Source organism: Epinephelus lanceolatus, chromosome 14, assembly GCF_041903045.1.
Source record: "Epinephelus lanceolatus isolate andai-2023 chromosome 14, ASM4190304v1, whole genome shotgun sequence".
NCBI lineage: Eukaryota > Metazoa > Chordata > Actinopteri > Perciformes > Serranidae > Epinephelus > Epinephelus lanceolatus.
The window spans coordinates 36,441,111-36,464,724 of record NC_135747.1 but is presented as its reverse complement, the minus strand read 5'-3'; the positions used below and the strand labels follow the sequence as shown (position 1 = coordinate 36,464,724).

Below are 23,614 nucleotides of genomic sequence, written 5' to 3'. Positions count from 1 at the left end.
ACTGAGACAAAGTCATGCCAATATAGTTTTGTAAACACTCATTTTGCCTTTATGCAGCAAAGCTTCATCAGTGTGCCGAGTCAAACACATCTTATGTATTGAACTATGACAGCTCACAGCACCAAACACAAGAAACATGTTAAAATGAAAAAATGTGCTTTGATAAATACACATAAAATTGATTTAAGTGCATGAGCAAAGAAAACAGGCACTTGATATTTAACTTTCTTCTGACCACAGGAACATGCCTGGAGCTTTTTTTTCCCTCCCCAGTATGGCCTTTGTTCCATTTTTTATTTTCAGACTGGGCTCTCTGTAATCTGAGCCAGATCCCATGCAGGTCTGTAACCAGGGCACAAATGTGGTCCATCAAGTCACAAATAAAATAAACACGATCAAAGCTTTAGCCCAGTTCTGTTAACAAGTGCTCCTCTCATGCTGTGAATACACCAGACCAGTTGTGCCATTTATCTACAACTGTGTTTGGGTGTGTTTTAAATTCATGTCTTCAGGGACAATAAGAACAGGATTGAATAGAGATAGGATCAGAACTAAATTTGTGACATGTCATTATTTGTGTTACTCTTCACCTATTTGGAAAAAAAATTACAAATGTGTTGTTTCACAGCGACAAACACTGATGATGGTCAAATTCACAATTTTTGTACATGAGTGTTCAGAGGTAGTAGAGGTAGAGATGGTTCACAAAACATTTATTTATATATATATAATAAAAAATAAAAATTCACAGCCCATACAGTTATCAACGGGGAAATTAGTTACCTCAGAAAACTATTTTTGTAACAGGCTGTAAATAATGTTGCTGTACTGTTGGGCATTTTAAAGGGAAGGTTCGGGCTTTTTAAAGTGGGATTGTATGAGGTCCTTATGCATAGTCAATTATAACCTATGATAGATGGCAGCCAGCATGCCTCCATTCCTGCCAGCATGCCTCCATTCCTGCCAGCATGCCTCCATTCCTGCCTCCATTCCTGCCTGCTTCTCTTGGAGAAGCAGGCAGGAATACTAACACAGAAGCTAAGCAATGTCCTGATTTGGAAGGGGGCAGCAACAAAATATATTTTAGTCACCTAAAAAAAGTCCCATTGAAAAAAATGAAAATCAATATAATTTGAAGTGTACCCCATATTGAAAACATTTTCACCTGTTCACCTTGCCGCAGACGATTCCCTATCAGTTCTCCATCTATGCTCTCATGAAAGCCACCAGACCCTAGAGCTGGGTTGAAAAAAATCGATTCGAATCGATTTTCCTTTAAATGGCACAATATCGATTCATTAATTAAAAAAATCGATCTTTTACTATAATTATTTATTTTCCTCCGTGGACGTGTTGTACAGCCGGTAGCAGACTGCAGCAGCCTGCAGTACTATCAACCCAGGTAGTCTCGCGAGATCAGCATTTAGCACCTGAGGTCATGGCAAGAAATCTCGCGAGACGGCCGGACACTGAATGAAGACAGAGCAGCAAACAATGGTGGGAGCGCGTCCACTGAAGGCATGGGTCTACGGTGCATTTTTCTCACTCGCATTTTCCCCTAAAACTATAACGTTAATAATGTACGCATGTTTATTAAATGCACATCAGTTTCACAGAAAAGATTAAGAAATACCACTAAGCATCAACACACTGCTAACTGTCGCCTCAGTTTGTACTTCATACAGATTTGCTGGTAAAGTTAAAGGGCCAGTGTGTAAAATAGGCTGAGAACAGTGACATCAGTGGCCAAATTCTAGATTGCAGGGCTCACTCGCTCACCCCTCCCGTCGGGTAAATGACGGTGGCCTCGTAGGGACAAAAAGCCTTGCGCAGACACGAGTTTTTCAGGAGTAGGTCTATCTAGCGACGAGGTGAATGTTTATTTAGAAATCTAAACCATGTTATGATATTGTAATGAATCACTCACGATCAGGAGACCAGAGGAGCGTTCGGGAAAAAAGCCCGTTTATTTGAGCACTCCAAAAACTCCGGTAACACTCCAGGGGGTAAAAGACTCCCAAACGTCCCAAACTCTGACTCTTCTAGTGTAACACACACACTCTATACACACATTCTCGTTTACAATACCAAGCGGGTACCCCCTCCCCTCTCTGCTCCACCAATCTCCAGCCCGCACACTGACTGACAGCGTAGCCTGTAAACAGAGCTCAGCTGTTTATTTAGCCTAGCAATATCTCCGGACTATAGTAGCTGCAATGGACGACTTTGAACGCGATTTTGAAGAGTTTCTTGTAGTGGACACAGACCCAGAGCCATACCTGTTTGAGCCGGAGCACACAGATGAGGAACTTGGATGCTGAGTGGGCGAGACGAGAGGCTGAATCCTTCGCTCCCATTTTGCTGCACAGAATGGGATTCGGTGCTACTGCTGCCATTGTTGGGGAGATATATCACCAGGAGGAAAAGCGCCGCAGAGAGTGCATCACAAGGAGTGAAGTTGCGTCTCCTTTTCCTCGCAGATGGCGGTTCGGGTTCATTCTCTCCTGTTGCGTGGTAAGTGTGGTCCATTCGCAAACTTTATAACTAAAAAAAACCTTTCACTACTCTCTGTCGACGAACTACTAACACTCTCTGCTGTTTCCTCCTCCTTCTTCCTTCCTTCCGCTGTCTTCGTTGGTTTATTTATACACGCGAAACGCGTTCTCTGGCTGGCTGGATTGTCCGCTCGGGCTGCGTTACATACATGGCGGCGCAAGATGGCGACCTCTCTAAAGCAAGGCCCTTGCTATATATATATATATATATATATATATATATATATATATATATATATATATATATATATATATAAAAAAGCATAATTATAAGGCTACGAAAACCAAACGAATTTTATTTTATAGCGATTATACACTTATATAAACATATTAATGGGTAGAATATTCAGATTCAGATTCAGATTTGACGATAAACCATGCCAAATATTACACACTGGCCCCTTAACTTAGCGTTAGCAAGCGTGATAAAAGACGGCAGAGAGGCACGTTGTGCAAATAAACCAAATATTTATTAATTCTCTGTAGCAGTAAACACATGGGCCGATAACAAATGTGTTAACCAACTATGCTAAAGCTTTACAAGCTATTCAGGGCTGCCGACGATAACGTTACATGACAAACAGCAAAGCTAACGTTACGGCTAACAAGCTAACATACTGACGCTCCTCAGACACTCACTCACACACACACACATATACCGGACAGCCTCTCAGTCCTTCCTTAGCCGCTAACATTACCTCATGTACAACACAGGTACCACACAGAAACTTTTACAAAGGGTCATAATGTGCTTGTAGTGACTGTCAAATCGCCAGTGAAGTTGTTTACACTGCAGACATGGAGCTGTTAGTGCCTGCTCTCATGAGACAAAGATCCTCTGAGAAGAAAGACGGTTCACTCTGCTCTGCCGCCAGGAACAAACTGGGGGGCAAAGATCCTCTCTGAGGAAGAGGGCTCACTTTGCTGCAGGGTTCACCTACATTGTTTCTCTTCTGATACAGTCAATGTGTGCATCACAACCACTGTAGTGTATTGCGGAAAAAGCTTTATAAGACGGTTACAGGCAGCAAACTTGTGGATGTCCTTTGTTTACATTTTTTGTAGCCACTTCATTTAAATTCTCTGCCTTGTGATTAGATTTAATTTAAAATATTTATTTTGTATGTGTCAGGTAATGTTAAATAAAAGTACATGATGACTAATGTACTGGTTTGGGGTCAATTCTTAATGTAAACAGTATTTTTAATAGTAATGCACCAGGTCAGAGGGTTCCTTGTTAAATGTACTTCGTTAGTTCTCAGAAAATATCTTAATATCCAAGCAAATTTTGTATCATAATTGAAATATACTTGACTGAATTGATATTAAACTGAATTAATTCAAATCGGATTGAATCGTTAATCGAATCGAACCGAGTCCTTGAAAATCGTATCGAATCGATCTGGAAAATCTGAATCGATACCCAGCCCAACCAGACTCTATTGGCAAAAATAGTAATTTAAGCTCACTGCACATAGGAGCTGCTGGTGAATCGTTGCCTCAATGAGTTTAGTAAAGCCGTGGCTGAATCGATGCCCCCCTCTCTTCTGATGCTCGCCAGCCTGTGTCCATAAATGGCGTCAATGGCGCCGAACCACCACCAGCTCTTTCTGCCTGCACCACCCCAGCCATTGTGGTCTTTAATTTTTCTGTGGTCACTTTTGAGTTTTATGCATTTGGTGGGACATTGTTCGGCCGCCCGCTGAAAGCCGTGGTCAGCCATTCGCTGGCATACAAGTTGGAACACCTTCTCATTCCTCACGGCGCCGTCCAGTTCCCGCTGTATTTCCTCCTCTCCCATAATAGAGAGTAATAGAGTAATAATAGAGATCTGCACCTCGGTAACTAACCAAGAAACGTTGTGCTGACATTTCTGGCGAGTTTCCACTTTGTGAGTTGAGCAAAAGTGATGACCAATCAATGGACTGTTGTGTTCACAGCTCCACCTTTTAGTACCAGATCTGTGTGCTAGGTACCCCAACAGTGGGGGGACCAAAAATGGGGGCAGTAAGGAACGGTTCCATTGGTACCATCCACAACTTTTCACAGTGGAAATGGAAAAAAAGCGAACCGAACTGAACCATACTGTACTGCACGGTGGAAATGAGGCTTTACTGTGTTTCTCAATGGAGTCTGGCTTTGAAGAGAGCGACATAACGGCTTCAGTCTCCTGTTGGAAAAGTGAAGTGGTGAAAATATTCTTAATATAGCATACACTTAAACTGATACAGATTTTTTTTTAGGTGGCTAAAATAGGTTTTGTTATTGCCCCTTTTCACTGCAGTACATTGCTTAGCTTCCATGTCAGTACTCCCGTCTGCTTCTCCAAACTGGGGGCGTGCCAAACCCATCTACTGTAGCCAACACACTGACTATGGATAGAAGTACCTCACACAACCCCAGTTAAAAGTATCCAAACTACCCTTTAACATGGGGGTCTATGGGGATTGACTCGCTTTTGAAGTCAGCCACAAGTGGCCTCTCAAGGAACTGTGGTTTTTGGCACAGCATGTCATTTTTCAGCCCCAGAGGTTGCCACCATAACCAACATTAATTAAATACATCATGTACTAATGCATCTGTGTGTCTCTCTCACCACTGTGGTGTTGCCGCTGCTGATGAGCTGTTCGACCTCGTGAAAGATGCTTTTACAGTTGATACTTTTGTCTAGAGAGCCTCTCTTCACGATGACTGCCACGGCCAACAGGATCTGCTCACGGACATACTTCTGGAGACTGGAGGGAAACAGAGAGGTGTGGTTGGTTAGTGAATCAATGCTCTGATGAAGAGGAGCTTACAGTAAGTGCAATAACACTGACAGACAGCAAGGAAAACAATTTTCTTTGGCCTGTATCACATGGAAAAATTAACTTTGATGCTTTTCTGTGTTAGTTCCTTTTAAATCACACTGTCTACTTAAATGAAAGCAAATAGAAATCCTTCTAGTTTGTTTAACAGAGCTTTGGTAACCTGTCCCTGCTCCAGGTCAGAGACTCTGGAGCAGGTTTCTGTAACTTGTACTACACATCAAAAAGACCCTAATATATCCGTGGGATTTAGAATTTTGTTGGTGAATATTAAAGGCTTTTGAATGACACAAATTTATGTGTTTCAGACTCATGTACCAGGAGATGAGGTCTATCGATGTTCTTGCCAAAATCCACCTCTCACTAATGGAGGTCCATATAGGTCACTCATACTTAAAGCTCCTGTAAGACACATGCAGGTCTAATTACACCTTTTCCTGCTTTCTTACTTGGGTCTCTGTAAGACGTAGGTGAGGAGGAACGCCCGCAGCGACTCGATGCTGGTCTTCTCCAGCAGGATCCACTCCCGCACCACCGCCTCCATGATGGCTGTGGCTGCCTGGAACAGCACATAATCCACCTTACTGGTCTCTGGAGAGGAGAGAAACAGGAGGTGGGAGAAGAGAAATGTAAAGATGGAGAATGTTAAAGGACGAGAAAAGACAAGTGGGTTAAAATGAGTGCCTGGGAAAACTCATGTTCTGCTTTGTGAGTCAGTATGTTGAAAGTTAGTTACATCTTAGAGTTTGGAGATATGAATTCTTAATCAACTATCAATTTATGTCAGTGATCCTCAAACTTTTAACACCCCATTCTACCTCAGAAAATATTAGGCAAAGTTACAGGAGTGTCAGCCTACCATATTCAGATACAGACAGTTCACGCAGGAGGCAGCTTTATTCCTAGTCAGAAGATTATTCATTGTTATCAGCCACAGCCAGACTGTACCAAGAGAGTAGCACTAGACCTGATAATTAAACTCTTCCACACAGCAAGAGTCAGCCCTTCATCAGGTGCTTACAGAGACTTCACTGACACTGTTTAATGAGCCACTAGCACTTGTGTTCAGTGGATTGTCGTCCACTTCAGTTTCAACAGGGCTGCTTGAAATATTCTCCTCTGGCAGTGATGTTAAACCATTAATTTTACCTCCATGAAATATTTCACCATCATAGCTCAGCTTGTAGCAAAGGATGTTCCTGACAACTAATATTTCTGATGCTTAAAAGAAGTTTAGTCTACTAGTCAAAAAGTAGGAAAACACTTAGAAAACAGCACAGTTTAATCTATAAGGTTAAACACTGTCTGAAAAAATACTGTGTATATCATGCGAGCCATTTGAAATGGTTGATTACAATTTTCAGAAATCAATTTTAAATTTTGCCGAAACATGTGGAACTTTGCACCGTGCATTATGAACACTGAACATTATCCTACAAAACATCCTAAATGGTTAATCAGAGTTAACAAATGACATTTATTGAAAACAATTTTCTAGGAAAATGAATCTTTAGGAAACGTGCCCAATTATTACAACAATATTTTCATTGGCTCTAAGGCAGCCAAGTTTAAATACTCTCTATGAACTCCAAATGATGGAAATCCATCATAGCGACGCAGAACTTAAACCCGTTTGTTAGAGTTATTCTACAGATGGAGAGTATTAATAAAGTTATGATTAATCTGAGGGGAACATAATGTGAGTAACATAACCCAATTTATGAGACAATTTTATGACTTTGGCACATTGCATTACACTTAGCCTAAACTTAATATGCTTTACATTATAATGCAAACATTAACAGTTATATACTGGGCACACCTCGCTATAATGAGTCCAGTCTAATGCAACAGTCCTGCAATAAATCCATCCTTCATAAAGTTTATAATGTTCAGTTTTTGTTTAAATTATTTCAAGAGGTGTTGATTCAAGTTTATGATCATTTTGGAGGCTGTAAATTGTGCCCCTCTTAAACTGTTTTACATTATAGAGGTGTTTCTAATATTTTGTCTACCCTTATTGTTATAAATGTGGTGGACAACATACACTCAGCGGCCACATTATTAGGAGCACCTTTCTGGTACCAGGTTGGACCCCCTTTTTAATTCTTGGTGTCATAGATTCAACAAGGTGCTGGAAACATTCCTCAGAGATTTTGGTCCATATTGACATGATGACATCACACAGAATCTCCCGTTCCACCACATCCCAAAGGTGCTCTATTGGACTGAGATCTGGTGACTGTGGAGGCCATTGGAGTACAGTGAACTCATTGTCACGTTTGAGATGATGTGAGCTTTGTGACATGGTGTGTTATCCTGCTGGAAGTAGCCATCAGAAGATGGGTACACTGTGGTCATAAAGGGATGGACACGGTCAGCAACAATACTCAGGTAGGCTGTGGTGGTTAAACCATGCTCAGTTGGTACTAAGAAAATCTCCCCCACACCATTACACCACCAGCAGCAGCCTGAACCGTTGATACAAGGCAGGATGGATTCATGAAGCCAAATTCTGATCCTACCATCTGAATGTGGCAGCAGAAATCCAGACTCATCAGACCAGGCAACGTTTTTCCAATTTCCTGGTGTACCTAATAATGTGGCTGGTGAGTGTACATTACAATGATAATTTTTCTGTATGGGGTTATTGACATAAATTAAGGTTCATGGCAGAAGGTTTGTGACGCCCACACTGGATGGAAAAACCTGACTGAAATCAAAGTAATGTGAAACTGAGGCGGCTTCTTCCCCTCGAACAACACGTAACACACGCAGACACATAACAGCTCTCATTCTATAAAAAAAAGAGCAGTCTTCCCTGGATAAAATCATGCTTATAAAAAAATCATGTAGGTTGATTACATCAGTAGTTACCTAAGATGTGCTTGCAGATGGCAAAAGGGGATTTGGATTTCCTGAAGGAGAGGAATATGTGTTCAGCATGCTGCCTCTGTTCTGTGCTGACCATGGACGGCGGTGCCTGGAAACAAACACACACACAAAAATTTATTTATAGACAAGTTTATTTCTACTATGTTCTGGTCCCACATTTCTCAGAACATCTAATTTCATTTATATTTGTGATTTTAAAGATTTTTGTTTGCAGGAATATGCTATTTTAACCAACAAAAAACATTAAATTGTAAGCAAAGTGCTAACTAGGGATGTTCCTGGCGACTAATTGCCCTGTCGACCAAACAAAATTTTTGATTAAGACTAACTGACTAGTCTAAAAAAAGAGAAAAGACTCAGAAAACAGTCAAAATTTACCACAATTTATTGTTAAGTATTTGAAATACTGTCCCAAAAAATATTGTGTGCATTAAGAGCCCTTTGAAGCCCTGAATCTCTGCCTGCTTTTATTCTAACAGCCATAGCTGCATATAAGGTGTTTGGAAATGATCCTGCTGTGCACAGTATCTCTTGAAGGAACAGCAACATGCCATGATACATAAAATGGAAAAATACTTTCTACTACCAATCACATTTTAAGAAAACAAAACCCTGTTATTTCTCATTTTTCACTCCTTATTTTGTCCAGGCGTCCAGATGAGAATCTAAACTTTGAAAGTGCTGCTGTAGTATGAGCACAAACACATGGAAATATGAGCCCCGATTGGCTAATTGACAACCAATCGTGCAGCTGGACACATTTGCACCCCCAAGAAAGGAGGCACTATAAGTGGTTGGCTAAGATTAGAGACTGTACAGTATGTACAGCAATCACTCAGAGTGTACAGTATAAAACCATCACACGCCCTGGTGTAAATATAGGCAGTGTTATACTTTACAGAAGAAGTCAAGGCAAGACAATAACAGAAAACCCTCCATGATAACAGCCTAAATAGGAAAGCACAACACACACACACACATACACACTGACAGCCTTTTATTGAGGAGTGTCGCCATGATACAGCTCAGCAGGAAAATCACATTCCTGTCCTAATTGCAGTAAAAGCAGCTCTGAGGCTGAAGGCAGCAGAGGGAAGAAAGACCCTTTTATCTGAGAGCACACACACACACACACACACACACACACACACACACACACACACACACTCTTCAAGGCACATAATATACTGTAATGAGATGGCAGACACACAACACGCCATGAAAAATCTCAACAAGATGGAATATTTAACTTGATTACAATACACATTACAGCTGCACTAATGGATATTTTTATTCTAAGAGGTTCTTTATGCGACATTCACAGCATTAACACAGCAGCAATCCTCCATTTGCTGTAAAGCTATAGTGGAATAATGGTGTCCTCAGCTTGAATGACATCACTTCTCTGTGGTTTGTTGCGGTAAGCTGGACCAGCTGACTGTGTGTATCTCACTAGCTAGCTCATCGCTCACACTTTGCACTGCTCTCATACGACAGTTACTGCTGATATTATGATAGTGTTGTTGCGGACACTGACAGTGTTAACCCCCCTGGTTAATAACCAGTCCGGCAGGAAATCCAACTACAAACATGACGTATCATCTGAAACATGGAAGTAGCTACATGCTCATTATCCCACAGCGTCATTAACAGGCGGCTCGCTCAGTGTGTGACGTGCACTTGTAGATAAAATATAGGCCTATATTAATGAAGGTTCATTAGTACGGTTTTGTATTTCTCTGTAATGTAGCACAGTGTTAACAATGTTACTGATACTATTCTTTCTCACACCTTCAACTCAAACCACCAGAACATGTCATTTAATAAGTATATTAATATCGTAAACATGCAGACCACGAGTTGACTAATGGCCCTAAATGACCACTACTAATGGACTAGGAAAATTCTTAGTCAGGAGCAGCCCTAGTGCACATAACTCATACGCTCTGAATTTCACATAGAGCCTCTTTAACAATGGAAAAAGTTACTATGTGTGACCAAAAGTGAAGTCTTTAGGCTAATTTTTTACATCTTACAGCCCAAAACTTGCCTGTTTTGGTTCAAACTCATCAGCATTTTTTCAGCCACAACAAACAGCTGTTATTAACAAAAATGGTCTGAGATTTTGATTGTTAGATATTATGATGAACACCAGAATTATGTAGTTGAGGAGATTACTGAGGAGGAAGTGAAACCTATGATCAGGACAGTCACAGAAGAATGACTCTTACTCACTTTGGGCCCATTTCTACAGAAGTAAACTGTGAGAAAAAAAAAAAAATTCCCCATTTCTCTGGGGACCCCTAGGGCTGAGAACCACTGGTCTAATACAATAGTCATGTAATACAGTCATTCATTCATAAAGTTTATAATGTTCAGTTTGTTGAGGTGATGTAATATATTATGCTGTTTCACTGTATTGCATTATAGCAGCTGTATCAGTGAGAGTCTGTTACAAACACCCTATAATATAATGCACTACAATTAAGCGGCACTAGACTGCACTGTTCAACTAATATTCAATGAACTGCATTGTACTGAATTAAATCTAACAACATATATACATCTATGGTTACACTCCTGATTAATCCAGACACAGAAAGTTGCACATTATGGTTCACAATGACTAATGGCAGACAATCAATAATTGGACACACTGCCTAGCTCTGAATTACATCCATTCAGAAAGAAAATTATTGGCTAAAATGAGGAGTTAGTATCATATTTAACAAGATCCAAAACTGTATATCATGATGTCTGTGCAGATACGGGACATCACATATAAGTAAGCTGATGTTTGGGACATGTTAAACATGGAAGACGAAGGCTATTCTACAAGAAAGCTGACACAGTAAGTATTAAGTCTAGGTGTATACCGATAACGGCACCACAATTGATCAATAAGGCTTGCAATAAGGCTGAGTGCAATGTGGAAATCACAGTCGCTGTCATTTTTTGATGAAGGTAAAATGTGTCACAACAATTATAAATGAAGCACTGTGGTGCTGCAGAGATGCCCCGGCCTACAAATCATATTCCAGATGTAAGGGAACGTGCTTCCTCATTACAGACCTCAGCAAAATTCACATCATCAATATTTTTATAATTTGTTTTAGTTAAAATGAAACATAAAAATCGTCCTTCCCACTACAAATGCAGCTCATATCCCAATCGCAATACCAAGCAAGATAATGGCAATAGGATTTTTTATGTATTTATTTTTTGCATATCGTGCAGCCCTGATACTGATTCACAAAATTTCCATGTTACAATAAATTAACAACTGAATACAACCATAAGCAAATCAACATTAAAAAGGCTCTGTACTTGACAATGTTCCTGATATTTCTAACTTAAATGCATTGATCAAAATATAACATTCATCCCCCTCTCCCGTCCAATAAAATGCCTCAAATAATGTAAGAAAAAAAAAAAAAAAAAAAAGAAGAGTACGTGTACAACATCTGAGATTATACAAAAAATAAAACACCAGAGTTTGGCCTGAGCTGTTTCAAGTGCTTCTTAGCATCACAGTAGTGTTGATGTTGACGACGTGTGTGATGTCATCGGGTTATTCTTGTACTATTTTTATTATTATAACGATTATTATTTCAGTCACTGTGTCTGTTCACGTGCCAGCCGAAATGTTGTTGTAGTAAGGTAAAAAGTGCCAGCAGAAGCCAGGAGCTACATTTGAAGTTCCATACACAAACATGCAAGTCACTGAATCCTCCACAACAAGTTCCTGCAAATGTTTCACAATAAAAGCCTCTTTAGGAAACAAAAGGGATTCTCTCAACCTAAGTTATACGGGGCTTTTAGTTTGAAACAGATACAGGGAAGTGTTGAGTTTGAAAGGACGGCACAATGCATTAACTTAAACAAGGCAAACCGGAGCGGATAAAAAGTAAAAATATAAAAATACAGAGGGAATAATAAATAATGGACCGTCTATAGTCTGTTTCAAATGAAGCTGGTAGCCTCTGACGTTGCGGTGAGTAAAAGCCACTATTTTTTTAATTTTCTTACTTTATGTCCGTCTGCATTATGAAGAAATAACATTGTTTGCTAGCTTGATGCTAATGAGTAAAGTACTCACCAGGTTAATAAAGTACCTCTGCTGTTTCACGCCATAACTTTTCCCTTTTTACTCTGTGTGATAAAGACCCAAGAGGAAATATCTAAAACCCTGGGCTGTTGTTGTCATACAGTTGTCCACTGCAGCAGATCGTTCTGTGTTCCTATTGGTCAAAGTGACGGCTGTGATGGGAGTAGTCGTGAATGACAAAAAAAAAAAAAAATCAAACATGCTAGACTTTATATCGGCATGTCATGAGGCGTTCCAAACATGCCATCTTTTGTCATCTACTATGACACACTACAAGAGATAAAACGATGGATTATTGTGTACGACACTCATTGTCGTTCACGATCCGAGCCGACACCGCATGACACTGCGTCGGGCTAGAATCGGGCTGATATCGTGTAGTGTGTGCCAGGCAGTAACGCAATGAAACGATTCTACAGACCTTTAACAACATATAAGCTCCTCTTTTATACCAGAGACTCCAGATTTTTGTCCATGGACACTTTTTCGGAGAGGTCAGGGTGTTGACCCTGAAGTTAACCAGAGCAAGTTAACTGTTCAACATAAGTTACCATGGCAATTTATCCCAGCAAAATGAGAACCAGCTACACAGCACTGAAAACCCAGAGTTAACCCTGAAGTTACCTCGCTAACTTAAAATCCTGTTTCCTAGTACAGGCCTCTGGATCACTAAAATATATACATTAGAGTCACAGTACCTAAAAACAATGGCAAACATAGCTAACCATCCATTCAGAGGACACCTGAGGAATAACATGAAGGTATAACACTTGTATTTACTGGTATCGTGTTCACATCACTAAGACAGGCTTCTCTGTCAGGATTATATTTAAAATTGTCAGTTTAAAACCATAACAAGGGAAAGCAAAATGGCAGAGAGCAAGAGCAGGCTGTAGCTAGCTAATTCACCCCACACACACACAGACCCATGACAGCCACATGGTTAGCCAGTTAGCCGGTGTGTCCACACATGTATTAAAATGGAGTCTGAAGGTAAAGGAGGTGAACACAGGATGTTAGTGAGTGTTTGAGGAGGTGCACGAGGAGCTACAGCTCCACGCCGAGTGGACCAACAGCACCGGGATGCTCCAACTGTCTCCACTGAGACTCATAAAACTTAACGGCTCAAACGGCTCAACACGACTCGCTCAAGTTTCCGGAGCGTCATTAAAACCCGTCCGGGACACGGTGGGGTATTTTAGGGTGGTAGGGGGTGATGAAGACGGAGGGAGATGAAGGAAATGTGGGATATGGTGGGATTTTTGCGGGATGGAGACAAGCAAGGGAAGAGAAGGCGCCACGCATCGCTCACATACCGTCTCTCTGGGCGAAAAACTGAACACATTTAAGAAGTAAACCCGGGAATACCCGCCGACATACCCGCCCGCAGACACTACGGTAACATATACGTCACAGCCCGGCCTTCATGGCGACAAAACAACGGTTAGTTTCTCACCATTAAAACTTTGGCAGCGCTTTCCAGCTGTGTGATCACTTCTGGTGCACCGACCGCCGCCATCATCGTCGTCCCTCTCCAATGACGCGCCATGCGCTCTGCATTGTGGGATTACAGAGAGAGCTGGTACCCGGCCGGGTTCAACCCCTCAACCTGCGCGTGGAGGCAGCGGGGTGTTATGTAATCCAGAGAGAGAGAGTAACACTAACTGTCACACTGAGCCAGGATTTATAATCTAAATATAATATTAAGAAAATATATGAAAAGATTTAGTTAGTTTTAGTTATCCAACTGTGTATTTATTCAGTATTGTGGGTGTACTTTACCTTACTGTTATATGTGTGTGTGTGTGTGTGTGTGTGTGTGTGTGTGTATGTAGACAACAAAGACACATGTATATGATGTATGATATGATATGTATATGTATAGACAACTTCCACTTATGGACCGTTTCATTGCTATTCTGTTGCTAGGGCAACAGCTTTGGTCCCTGTTAACTTCCTGTCAGTGTCTGCATTAACATATATTCAAACAGGAAATACAAAGGGACCCATTTAGAATGTTAACATACACACACACACACACACGTATATATATATATATACAGTACAGGCCAAAAGTTTGGACACACCTTCTCATTCAATACGTTTTCTTTATTTTCATGACTATTTACATTGTAGATTCTCACTGAAGGCATCAAAACTATGAATAAACACATGTGGAGTTATGTACTTAACAATAAAAGGTGAAATAACTGAAAACATGTTTTATATTCTAGTTTCTTCAAAATAGCCACCCTTTGCTCTGATTACTGCTTTGCACACTCTTGGCATTCTCTCCATGAGCTTCAAGAGGTAGTCACCTGAAATGGTTTCCACTTCACAGGTGTGCCTTATCAGGGTTAATTAGTGGAATTTCTTGCTTTATCAATGGGGTTGGGACCATCAGTTGTGTTGTGCAGAAGTCAGGTTAATACACAGCCGACAGCCCTATTGGACAACTGTTAAAATTCAAAAACGAGTGGCCATCATTACTTTAAGAAATGAAGGTCAGTCAGTCCGGAAAATTGCAAAAACTTTAAATGTGTCCCCAAGTGGAGTCGCAAAAACCATCAAGCGCTACAACGAAACTGGCACACATGAGGACCGACCCAGGAAAGGAAGACCAAGAGTCACCTCTGCTTCTGAGGATAAGTTCATCCGAGTCACCAGCCTCAGAAATCGCAAGTTAACAGCAGCTCAGATCAGAGACCAGATGAATGCCACACAGAGTTCTAGCAGCAGACCCATCTCTAGAACAACTGTTAAGAGGAGACTGCGCCAATCAGGCCTTCATGGTCAAATAGCTGCTAGGAAACCACTGCTAAGGAGAGGCAACAAGCAGAAGAGATTTGTTTGGGCCAAGAAACACAAGGAATGGACATTAGACCAGTGGAAATCTGTGCTTTGGTCTGATGAGTCCAAATTTGAGATCTTTGGTTCCAAGCGCCGTGTCTTTGTGAGACGCAGAAAAGGTGAACGGATGGATTCCACATGCCTGGTTCCCACTGTGAAGCATGGAGGAGGAGGTGTGATGGTGTGGGGGTGTTTTGCTGGTGACACTGTTGGGGATTTATTCAAAATTGAAGGCACATTGAACCAGCATGGCTACCACAGCATCCTGCAGCGACATGCCATCCCATCCGGTTTGCGTTTAGTTGGACGATCATTTATTTTTCAACAGGACAATGACCCCAAACACACCTCCAGGCTGTGTAAGGGCTATTTGACCAAGAAGGAGAGTGATGGAGTGCTGCGGCAGATGACCTGGCCTCCACAGTCACCGGACCTGAACCCAATCGAGATGGTTTGGGGTGAGCTGGACCGCAGAGTGAAGGCAAAGGGGCCAACAAGTGCTAAACACCTCTGGGAACTCCTTCAAGACAGTTGGAAAACCATTTCAGGTGACTACCTCTTGAAGCTCATGGAGAGAATGCCAAGAGTGTGCAAAGCAGTAATCAGAGCAAAGGGTGGCTATTTTGAAGAAACTAGAATATAAAACATGTTTTCAGTTATTTCACCTTTTTTTGTTAAGTACATAACTCCACATGTGTTCATTCATAGTTTTGATGCCTTCAGTGAGAATCTACAATGTAAATAGTCATGAAAATAAAGAAAACGCATTGAATGAGAAGGTGTGTCCAAACTTTTGGCCTGTACTGTATATATATATATATATATATATATATATATATATATATACATATCTTAAAAGGAAAAGTGAACTCCTTTTATATCTTGTTAAATTATGTTTTTGTAGAAATCTGACAGAGTTGACAACAATCTAAGGGGCCAACATTTTCATTTTCAACATTTACACTGATTTTATCAGTGCATGCTGTTAGTTTTAGATTTTGATGCTTTTAACACATTTTAATTGACAAAGGTTGACAAAGGACAGAGGTGTTTTCTGGCGCAAGGCAAGTTTTTATTTCATACATATATATGTATAATTCCTTTAAAAATAATGTTTCACCCTACAAACAGAAAAATTGTGTTGGTGAGTTATAAATTTAATGTTTTTTTTTTTTTCTGCACATGATTTCACCTAGGGTTGCAGCGATATACTGGTTTTAAGGTACACCGTGATATATTATAAAATTTGACAGTTATCATACCGTGTATATTTGTTTATTTACAATATTGAAGAAAAAATCTGACTAAATGGTTTCAAGTTTCAATTATAGTAATAAGAGTATTGTTCAACCAAAAATAACCCTCTCATTTGCATTCCTTTAAGGGTCATTCTGACTGATGATAATGATATATATATATATTGCAGTTATCTCTGAAAATTACAAAGAAATTAAATGAAGAACATGGCAGCAGTTCCTTTCAACCTCCATGTGGAGGCAGTGGGGTATTATGTATTATGTAATACCCAGAAAAAGGAATATTAACTGTCAAACTCAAGTCAGGATTTATAATCTAAGTCCTATATTAAGGAAAAATATGAAAAGAATTAACTGTAAAAACTAAGCATTTGATTCAGTCTATTCCATATTAGTACAATATTGAGGTTCTTTAGGTGTACTTTGTGTTTACTTCCATTTTATGCCACTTAATCCCTTTATACAATTTCTACATTACATTTTTTTATATATGGTAATTTAAGTATATTTTGACACTAGTGCTTTAGTAAAATATAGGAGTTTTCCTCCACTCGAAGTAGGTATATCCCCAGATAAATGTGTAAGAGTTATTTATTGTGCTGTTTTTTTTGTCTGTTTGTCTGTCTGTAATAAGCAGACATTTAAATGAAAAAAAAAATTAAATGCAATTACTTCTTAAAAGTACAAACAAATTTAAGTACAGAGCAGTAGTGGAAACATTTTATGTTAATGCAATGGAAATACTAGTACTATGAATAAATAGATAATATCTATTTCTCAATTTAAGTAGTAATTAAGTAGTTTTACACTGTGGTTTTGCTATTTTAATTTACATCAAAGATCAACCTGTGAATTTAGTTATATCAGACAGGTATGAAAAATAAAATATAGTACAGCAAATGGGGTTATGTTTACACTCTAAGTCTTCTTTTGCCATTTAAGATTTAATTTTTAAAAGCTACATAACACACTCAAGATCTACTGACCTCTGAGTCGTCATTGAGAATAGAAAGGTGTCTTAGTCTTGGTAATTGTAATTAAATTAATTATAGTATAATTACTTATCATAACTGACCTCTGTCATTGCTCTTTATTAATCATAGGAAGATACACTATCATTATATGTATTTTTCTTTGAATTTACAGAGCAGGAATTAGTCAGTAACAACGTAATCATTTAATGTACATGTTGTGTGATAGAACTGACTTTTGCTCATGAGCCCAGTTTTATTACAGGTAGATGAAAAAACCCTCATTCAACATGTGATACATCAGAAAATTAATAAAGTTAAAAAGTTAGTTAAAAGTTAATAAATCACCTTTCTTTCACACATTGATGCACTGCAATAAAACACGAGTCCAAGTTGGTTAATTTAATTTATACATACATTTTACACACAAGGACTGTGAAAGCATTTTTACAAATTCTCAGTTCATACATAAATGTAAAAAAAGAGATAGCTGTCCACATTACATTATCTATAATACTGCGTAGACATGGGTTTCTGACCATTAGCACAGGGGAAATTGAAAAAAAGGGGAAAAAGATACAAAAAATATGTATATCTGTATAAATATAAATTCAAGAGTAACAGAATTGTATCATACATTAAGGAGCGTCAAAGACAACCAGAGGCTCCTTAGAGTAAAAATACAAAATGAAAAATAGGATACACAAGTAAGTCTCATGAAGAAATCAGATATCAAGTCAGTCAAAGATTGTCAGTCATCACTCTGTAACCTTAGAAACAGGAAACACCTCACACACTCTGCAGAGAGACGCCGCTCTCCTTATAAAGCTATTTGTCACAAAGCAGTCCGAACTGGTCGACGTGGATTGGCAACGAGAGTTTTAGAGAAGTGGACGTCTGGACCAGCTGAGAGAGAAACTGGATGGACAAGAGAAAAGAGCAACACCTGTCTGCCTTGAGCTTAATGATGGTGCCCTTGAGCAAGGCACTTAATTAATAATGGATCTGGTGCTGCTCTGGAGAAGACTGTAGTTTATCAGGAAGCTCACAGGAAACACTGGCTTTGTTTACATGCAGGACACTGGTTTTACTCCAGTTTGAGCCACCATTAACACACTCATGACAAACGGCAAACAAGATTCTTTCAATAAGTGATTGCACTTGTTGGTCTTTTTTTGGATATCCATGCAACAAATCTGTCAGTCTGTGTTATGACATTTTAAATTTGAACACTCCAATAAAACCAGCAGCTTTATGTTTAAACATGACCTTACATGCAACATTATGGAGCGTGAAAACTATATTTTGCTTTCCTAAAACAATATGTTGCAACCATTATACATATCATCAGTCTTTAAAGTAATAACGGCCAAGATTTTTAATTTAAATAAATGTATTTGCTGCTGAATGAAGCAACACACTGGTGACTGAGCGAATGACCCACCAATGAAAGCCACAGACTATAAAAATAATAGACGTAGGTAACAAGATGACTGGCTTTGGGCCTTGAGTTTGGCATTGTGGACGTCGCCATCTTGGTTTTTCGGAGCCAGAAGTAGCCATATTTTGTGGAGCTGTGAAGGAGCAAGGGGTGGATCTTGGACTGTAGGGACACCTCGCAGACAGCCTGTAACTCAAAGTAGCCTCACATGTAGCCTTAATAACATTTAAATAGTTGAGTTATATAAAAATTCATCTCCTGTATATTTGTCACAAACAAGAAATTAGCTATAGAGACCAAAACTGTTTTTGTACCAGGCTGTAAACATGTTTATTTCTGCTGTAAAGTTGGGCACATTAACATGGGTGTCTACTCACTCTAAGAGCAAGCCTCTAGTGGCCATTAGGGGAACTGCGATTTTTGGCACTTCCGCATTGGCTTCGTTTTCAGCCCAGGAAGTTGACGCTGGATGAAAGCCCTTGCATCTGCAGTATTACAAACTGGATGTCTTCAGGGACATTCCCACTGGTGCACTGTCAGTCATGTGTTTCCCATCACCCAGCTGTGATTGGACCGCCAAAGAGGTTAGGCTAACACAACAGACTTGCTCTTCAGCTCACTTCTGTATGAAGCGGTGTACTTTTTTTCTGATCTCTTCCAAGTAAACAGTTATTATGGCTGAACAAGCGAAGAAGAAAGCGATGACAACAGACGATGACGAACTTCAAAAACAAGTGCAAATCCAAAGAAATGGATGCCAATTTGACTTTCTGCTACCTGACAGACGTCACACCGGCAATTAACTGCAATTACTGCTTATTGCAATCGGTGCCGCCAAAGATAATCACCCAGGAAATGGAAATCTTTGATTAACTTTAATTGTAAGTACTCATTTATTGTTTTGCCCACATTCCCTCAACTTCTGCCTTATCTGCTTCTATTTACCGCAAGTCACTGACTAGAATAAGATTGTAGGTGCATGTAAACAAAGCCAGTGCAGATGTGAAACAACTTCCCCAGATAAAGAATAATAACAGATAACAGAGGTGTGTGAATAAAGATGATGATGATGATAAGAAGGCAATCGTTTAAGATTGTGCTGCTCACTTTTCAAAACAAGGCACATTTACAGAAAACAACAAACTTTCAATACATTGTCAAGCAAAATAAAACAAAACAAAAAAAATCTGTAACAAATCTGATCCACACATTTTTCCATCATTCTGCCAGTTACACATCAGACTTAAAAAGGTTCTGACTCCTTCAGTCAGTAAAGTCAAATTCAGAATACTGTTGGAAGGGTTTGGTGTTCATCGACCAAACGGTTTGACACAAAGAGAGCAGTTACTGTTTACTGATTGTCAATAAGCAACAAGGTTCTGGATGATGGTGTCAATACAGAACATGGCACAGGTCTGTAGTAAAAGTTAAACAACACTCGAACGTGTGGTTGTTTTGGATAAATAAAGAAAATGTACCAAACACCAACTCATTGTTGAAGGTTTGAACCATTTGCTGGTTTGTAAAATAGAGAAAGCTTTTCGTCAGAGGTAGGACCGAGTCAGTGTTCTGCAAGTCACAAGTCTTTGTACTCCAGTCAAGTTGCAAGTCCTGAACTTTGAGTTTCAAATCCTTAACAAGTCGTAATGCGCTTTTCACCAAATGTAATTCCATTTTCACAACAGAGCAATCATATATTAAATTTACAAGAAATAATTAATGATTTTTAGAATTTTTACTTGTTTCTGAAAACAAGTGGGACTGAACTTTTAACTTTACATTAAAATGTCAAAAACGACTTATCCCAAAGATTTCTAACAATGTTCAAACCCAGAGAAAGTCGCAATCAAGGGCATTGTCTTTGTCATTTGTCAGCGTCGCCTATCAGTGACGTCATAACCCCTTCGCACATGGATCCAGGAAGTGGCTGTCTTGCTCTTTAGGGAAGGTATCACGTAATTTTAAGTCAAAGGACTCAAGTCCAAGTGAAGTGATGAGTCATTGGTATTAAAATCCAAGTCAGTTTAGACGTCTTTTTTGATGTTGTCATCAAATTTGTGACTCAAGTCCAAGTCATCTAACTCGAGTCCACACCTCTGCTATTCATTCTTTATTCAAATTACATTTTCTGAAGCCCACCTGCCCCTCTCCTCCTCCTCTTCCTCTAACTTTTATCTACTCTGTTCCATCTCTTCCTGAACCTGAACCCTCCTCTCCTGCAGTCAGGACCAGCCCGGCTGCAGGAGCTGAAGGGTCTACCATCTTTAATCTGCAAACACTGATCGACATCATCATCATCACTGTCGTCTCCTTCGTCATCAAGCGGCGACACGCACTCCAACATTCAATTAAAAACGCACACGGCTCATTACTTTCAAAAACCCCAAGCACACTTGGCGATGAAGCCAACTCTTCTTTAAGCCATAACAAAAAAGAAAAACAGGTAATAACAATTATAATAATAATGTAAATAATATTAACCACAATAATAAGCAGCATGTTGTAACTGAAAAGAGAAAATATATATAAACCAATATATTTGTACATTTCAGTACTAAAACGTTCAAAAAGGATATTAAGTGTTTAGAAAACTATATATAATGTATTTTTTTGTATTGCACATAGTCATACTATCACATGTCTGCTGTTGTAAGAACATGTCGCTTTGTGTTTTCATGACTGCCTCCAGACGATAAGAGGAGGCTGGTTAAGTTATAACTCATCTTTGCAAAATAGCTGTGAAATTGTGCATCTTGGTGAACGTGTGTTTATGTGTGTTTATATGTGTTTGTAAGTGTGTGTGTGTTTGAGCTTTGATTCTCAGTCAGAAACCAACTCAGGGCCGTCTGACCCGACAAATTCAGGTCTGTCAGGGTCCTGGCTCTGAGATCTCTAAATTTTCTTAAATAAGGTTTCACTCTATTCATCAGTTCTCAACTATGTGTCCTCTGTGTCCCACCTCAGTAAACAAGAAGTATATTTGAACAAGCACAAATGTTTATCTTGCTATCTTGATCTGATTCTTTCTGTGATTGATGAGCAGATATTCGCTGCATGTCAGGCTCAATAAACCTTGCAGTGGTTCCGTCTTTGATCCAACAGAGGGCCCTTTCACACCTTCCTCTTCCTTTTCAGTTTGATCCAAACTAAATTTTCAGGTGTCAGACCTCCCCTGGACGATTGGATGAACCAAACAGCTGAACGTTTGTGGGACAAAGTGAGGTGGTCTCGTTCTGGATCAAACTGAGCCATGGTTTGGTTTGTTTCTGGTGTGAAATGTTCTTTCGGATGTTCAGACTTTCTGACCGATTACAGGAACGTTTTGGCAGGCTATTGTCAACAGATGAAGAGTATTGTAGGGCATCAGTGCGTAGTTTGTTTGAGGTTTAGAGACAGAGTGGCCGTGGCTGTGCTCAGAGTAGAAAGGTGTTGGCTATCGGAGCAGAGAAGAAACCAGCAAAGTTGTCAAATGGTAGTCAATGTGCAGGTTTCAGTCTGTCCATGAGCATAACAAAATTAGCCGTGGTGGCTTATGGGAGAGGAGGAGGCGACTTTATGAAGAGTAAGTTGGAAAAACCTCACAAAAACTCAAGAGTATGAGCAGACAAGAGTCCTTCTTCAAACCAGTCAACGTCAAGTTTCTCGAGACGCAGCTAACGTAGGTCATAATGACAGGACTTACGAGAGGAAACCAAAGATAGCCAGATCAAAAAACAAAAATCTGAACCTTGGTTTGGACTTTCAGGTGTGAAAAGGCCCTCAAACACAATCAGACTGGATCTTTAGAGCCTCATCTTAACTCTGCAGATGTGAGGATGCTTTTGGGAGGTGAGCTTTGAAATGGTCAGTTAGAACAGAGGATCAGTATCATGAACACAAGAATATTTGTAACAGCAACCTCAGAGGGAAGAAGGGTCAGGTCTCCATCTTAGGGACAAAATATCACACTGAATTACAAAATGAGGCAGCTGTGGGTACAAAAAGAAAGATGGAGCAAAAAAGTTTGATCTGCGACAAGTGCAGAAATGTAAAAACTGACGCCCAGAACACGCCTGCTCGACTATTTCTCTGTGTCAGAGGAATCTGGGAGAATTTGTCAATTCTGAGCCAACGTCTTGAAATCTGGACACTGAAATCTACCTGCTTTTCCATCCTTTACGACTGAGCTGTACTGAAAAACTGTGCGTGAGTGTGTGTGTGTGCACGTGCATGCAATGTGTCTTTGTAGCTTATTTTGCAGCAGCTGTGAAAGAGGCGTGTTGCTTGTTCAGTCCCCCCCCCCCCCCACTTCCCCACCTCCCCTGCAATCAAAGAGTAAACTGGTTCCACTCTTCACATTGCCGTGTCTGATATTCGAGTGTAAAGCAGCTCGGGTAGAACAGGAAGCAGCTCCTGCGTCAGAAGATCACCGCGGAGAGGTTTCAGTCGTCCGTAAGACACAAGGGTGGAAGGAATGGGACAAGAAACCGCTGGAAGAACCAGGAGCAGTCCTCGAAATCTTGCATGTGATCCAGACATCCTTACATTCCCAAGAATATTCTTCTTTCAGTCTGCACAGTTTCTGAGTCTCACTCTTCTGACCGCTTCACCCTCCACACATTCAGTCACACACACAATGTTGTCTCTTGGTCCCGGATCAGGGGAGTTTTGTATTTGAAGTCACTGTGGATGGGCTATAGATTCCACAAGGTGGCGATGTTCATCAGTCCTACTCCTGCAACTTTACAATCA

General features: G+C 40.0%; 1 protein-coding gene across 1 annotated transcript in view; it reads right to left on the bottom strand.

Moving 5' to 3' along the window:
- xpo4 (exportin 4) overlaps nt 1-13,960 on the bottom strand; it is an 82,957-nt gene extending 68,997 nt beyond the window's left edge. Inside the window, exons 1-4 of the mRNA XM_078174659.1 lie at nt 13,822-13,960; nt 8,240-8,345; nt 5,812-5,953; nt 5,152-5,290 (exon numbers count right to left, since the gene is read on the bottom strand). Coding sequence (XP_078030785.1) covers nt 5,152-5,290; nt 5,812-5,953; nt 8,240-8,345; nt 13,822-13,914 — 480 coding nt within the window. The 5' untranslated portion in view covers nt 13,915-13,960. The remainder of the gene's footprint in view (nt 1-5,151; nt 5,291-5,811; nt 5,954-8,239; nt 8,346-13,821) is intronic.
- Nucleotides 13,961-23,614: the final 9,654 nt, after the last annotated feature.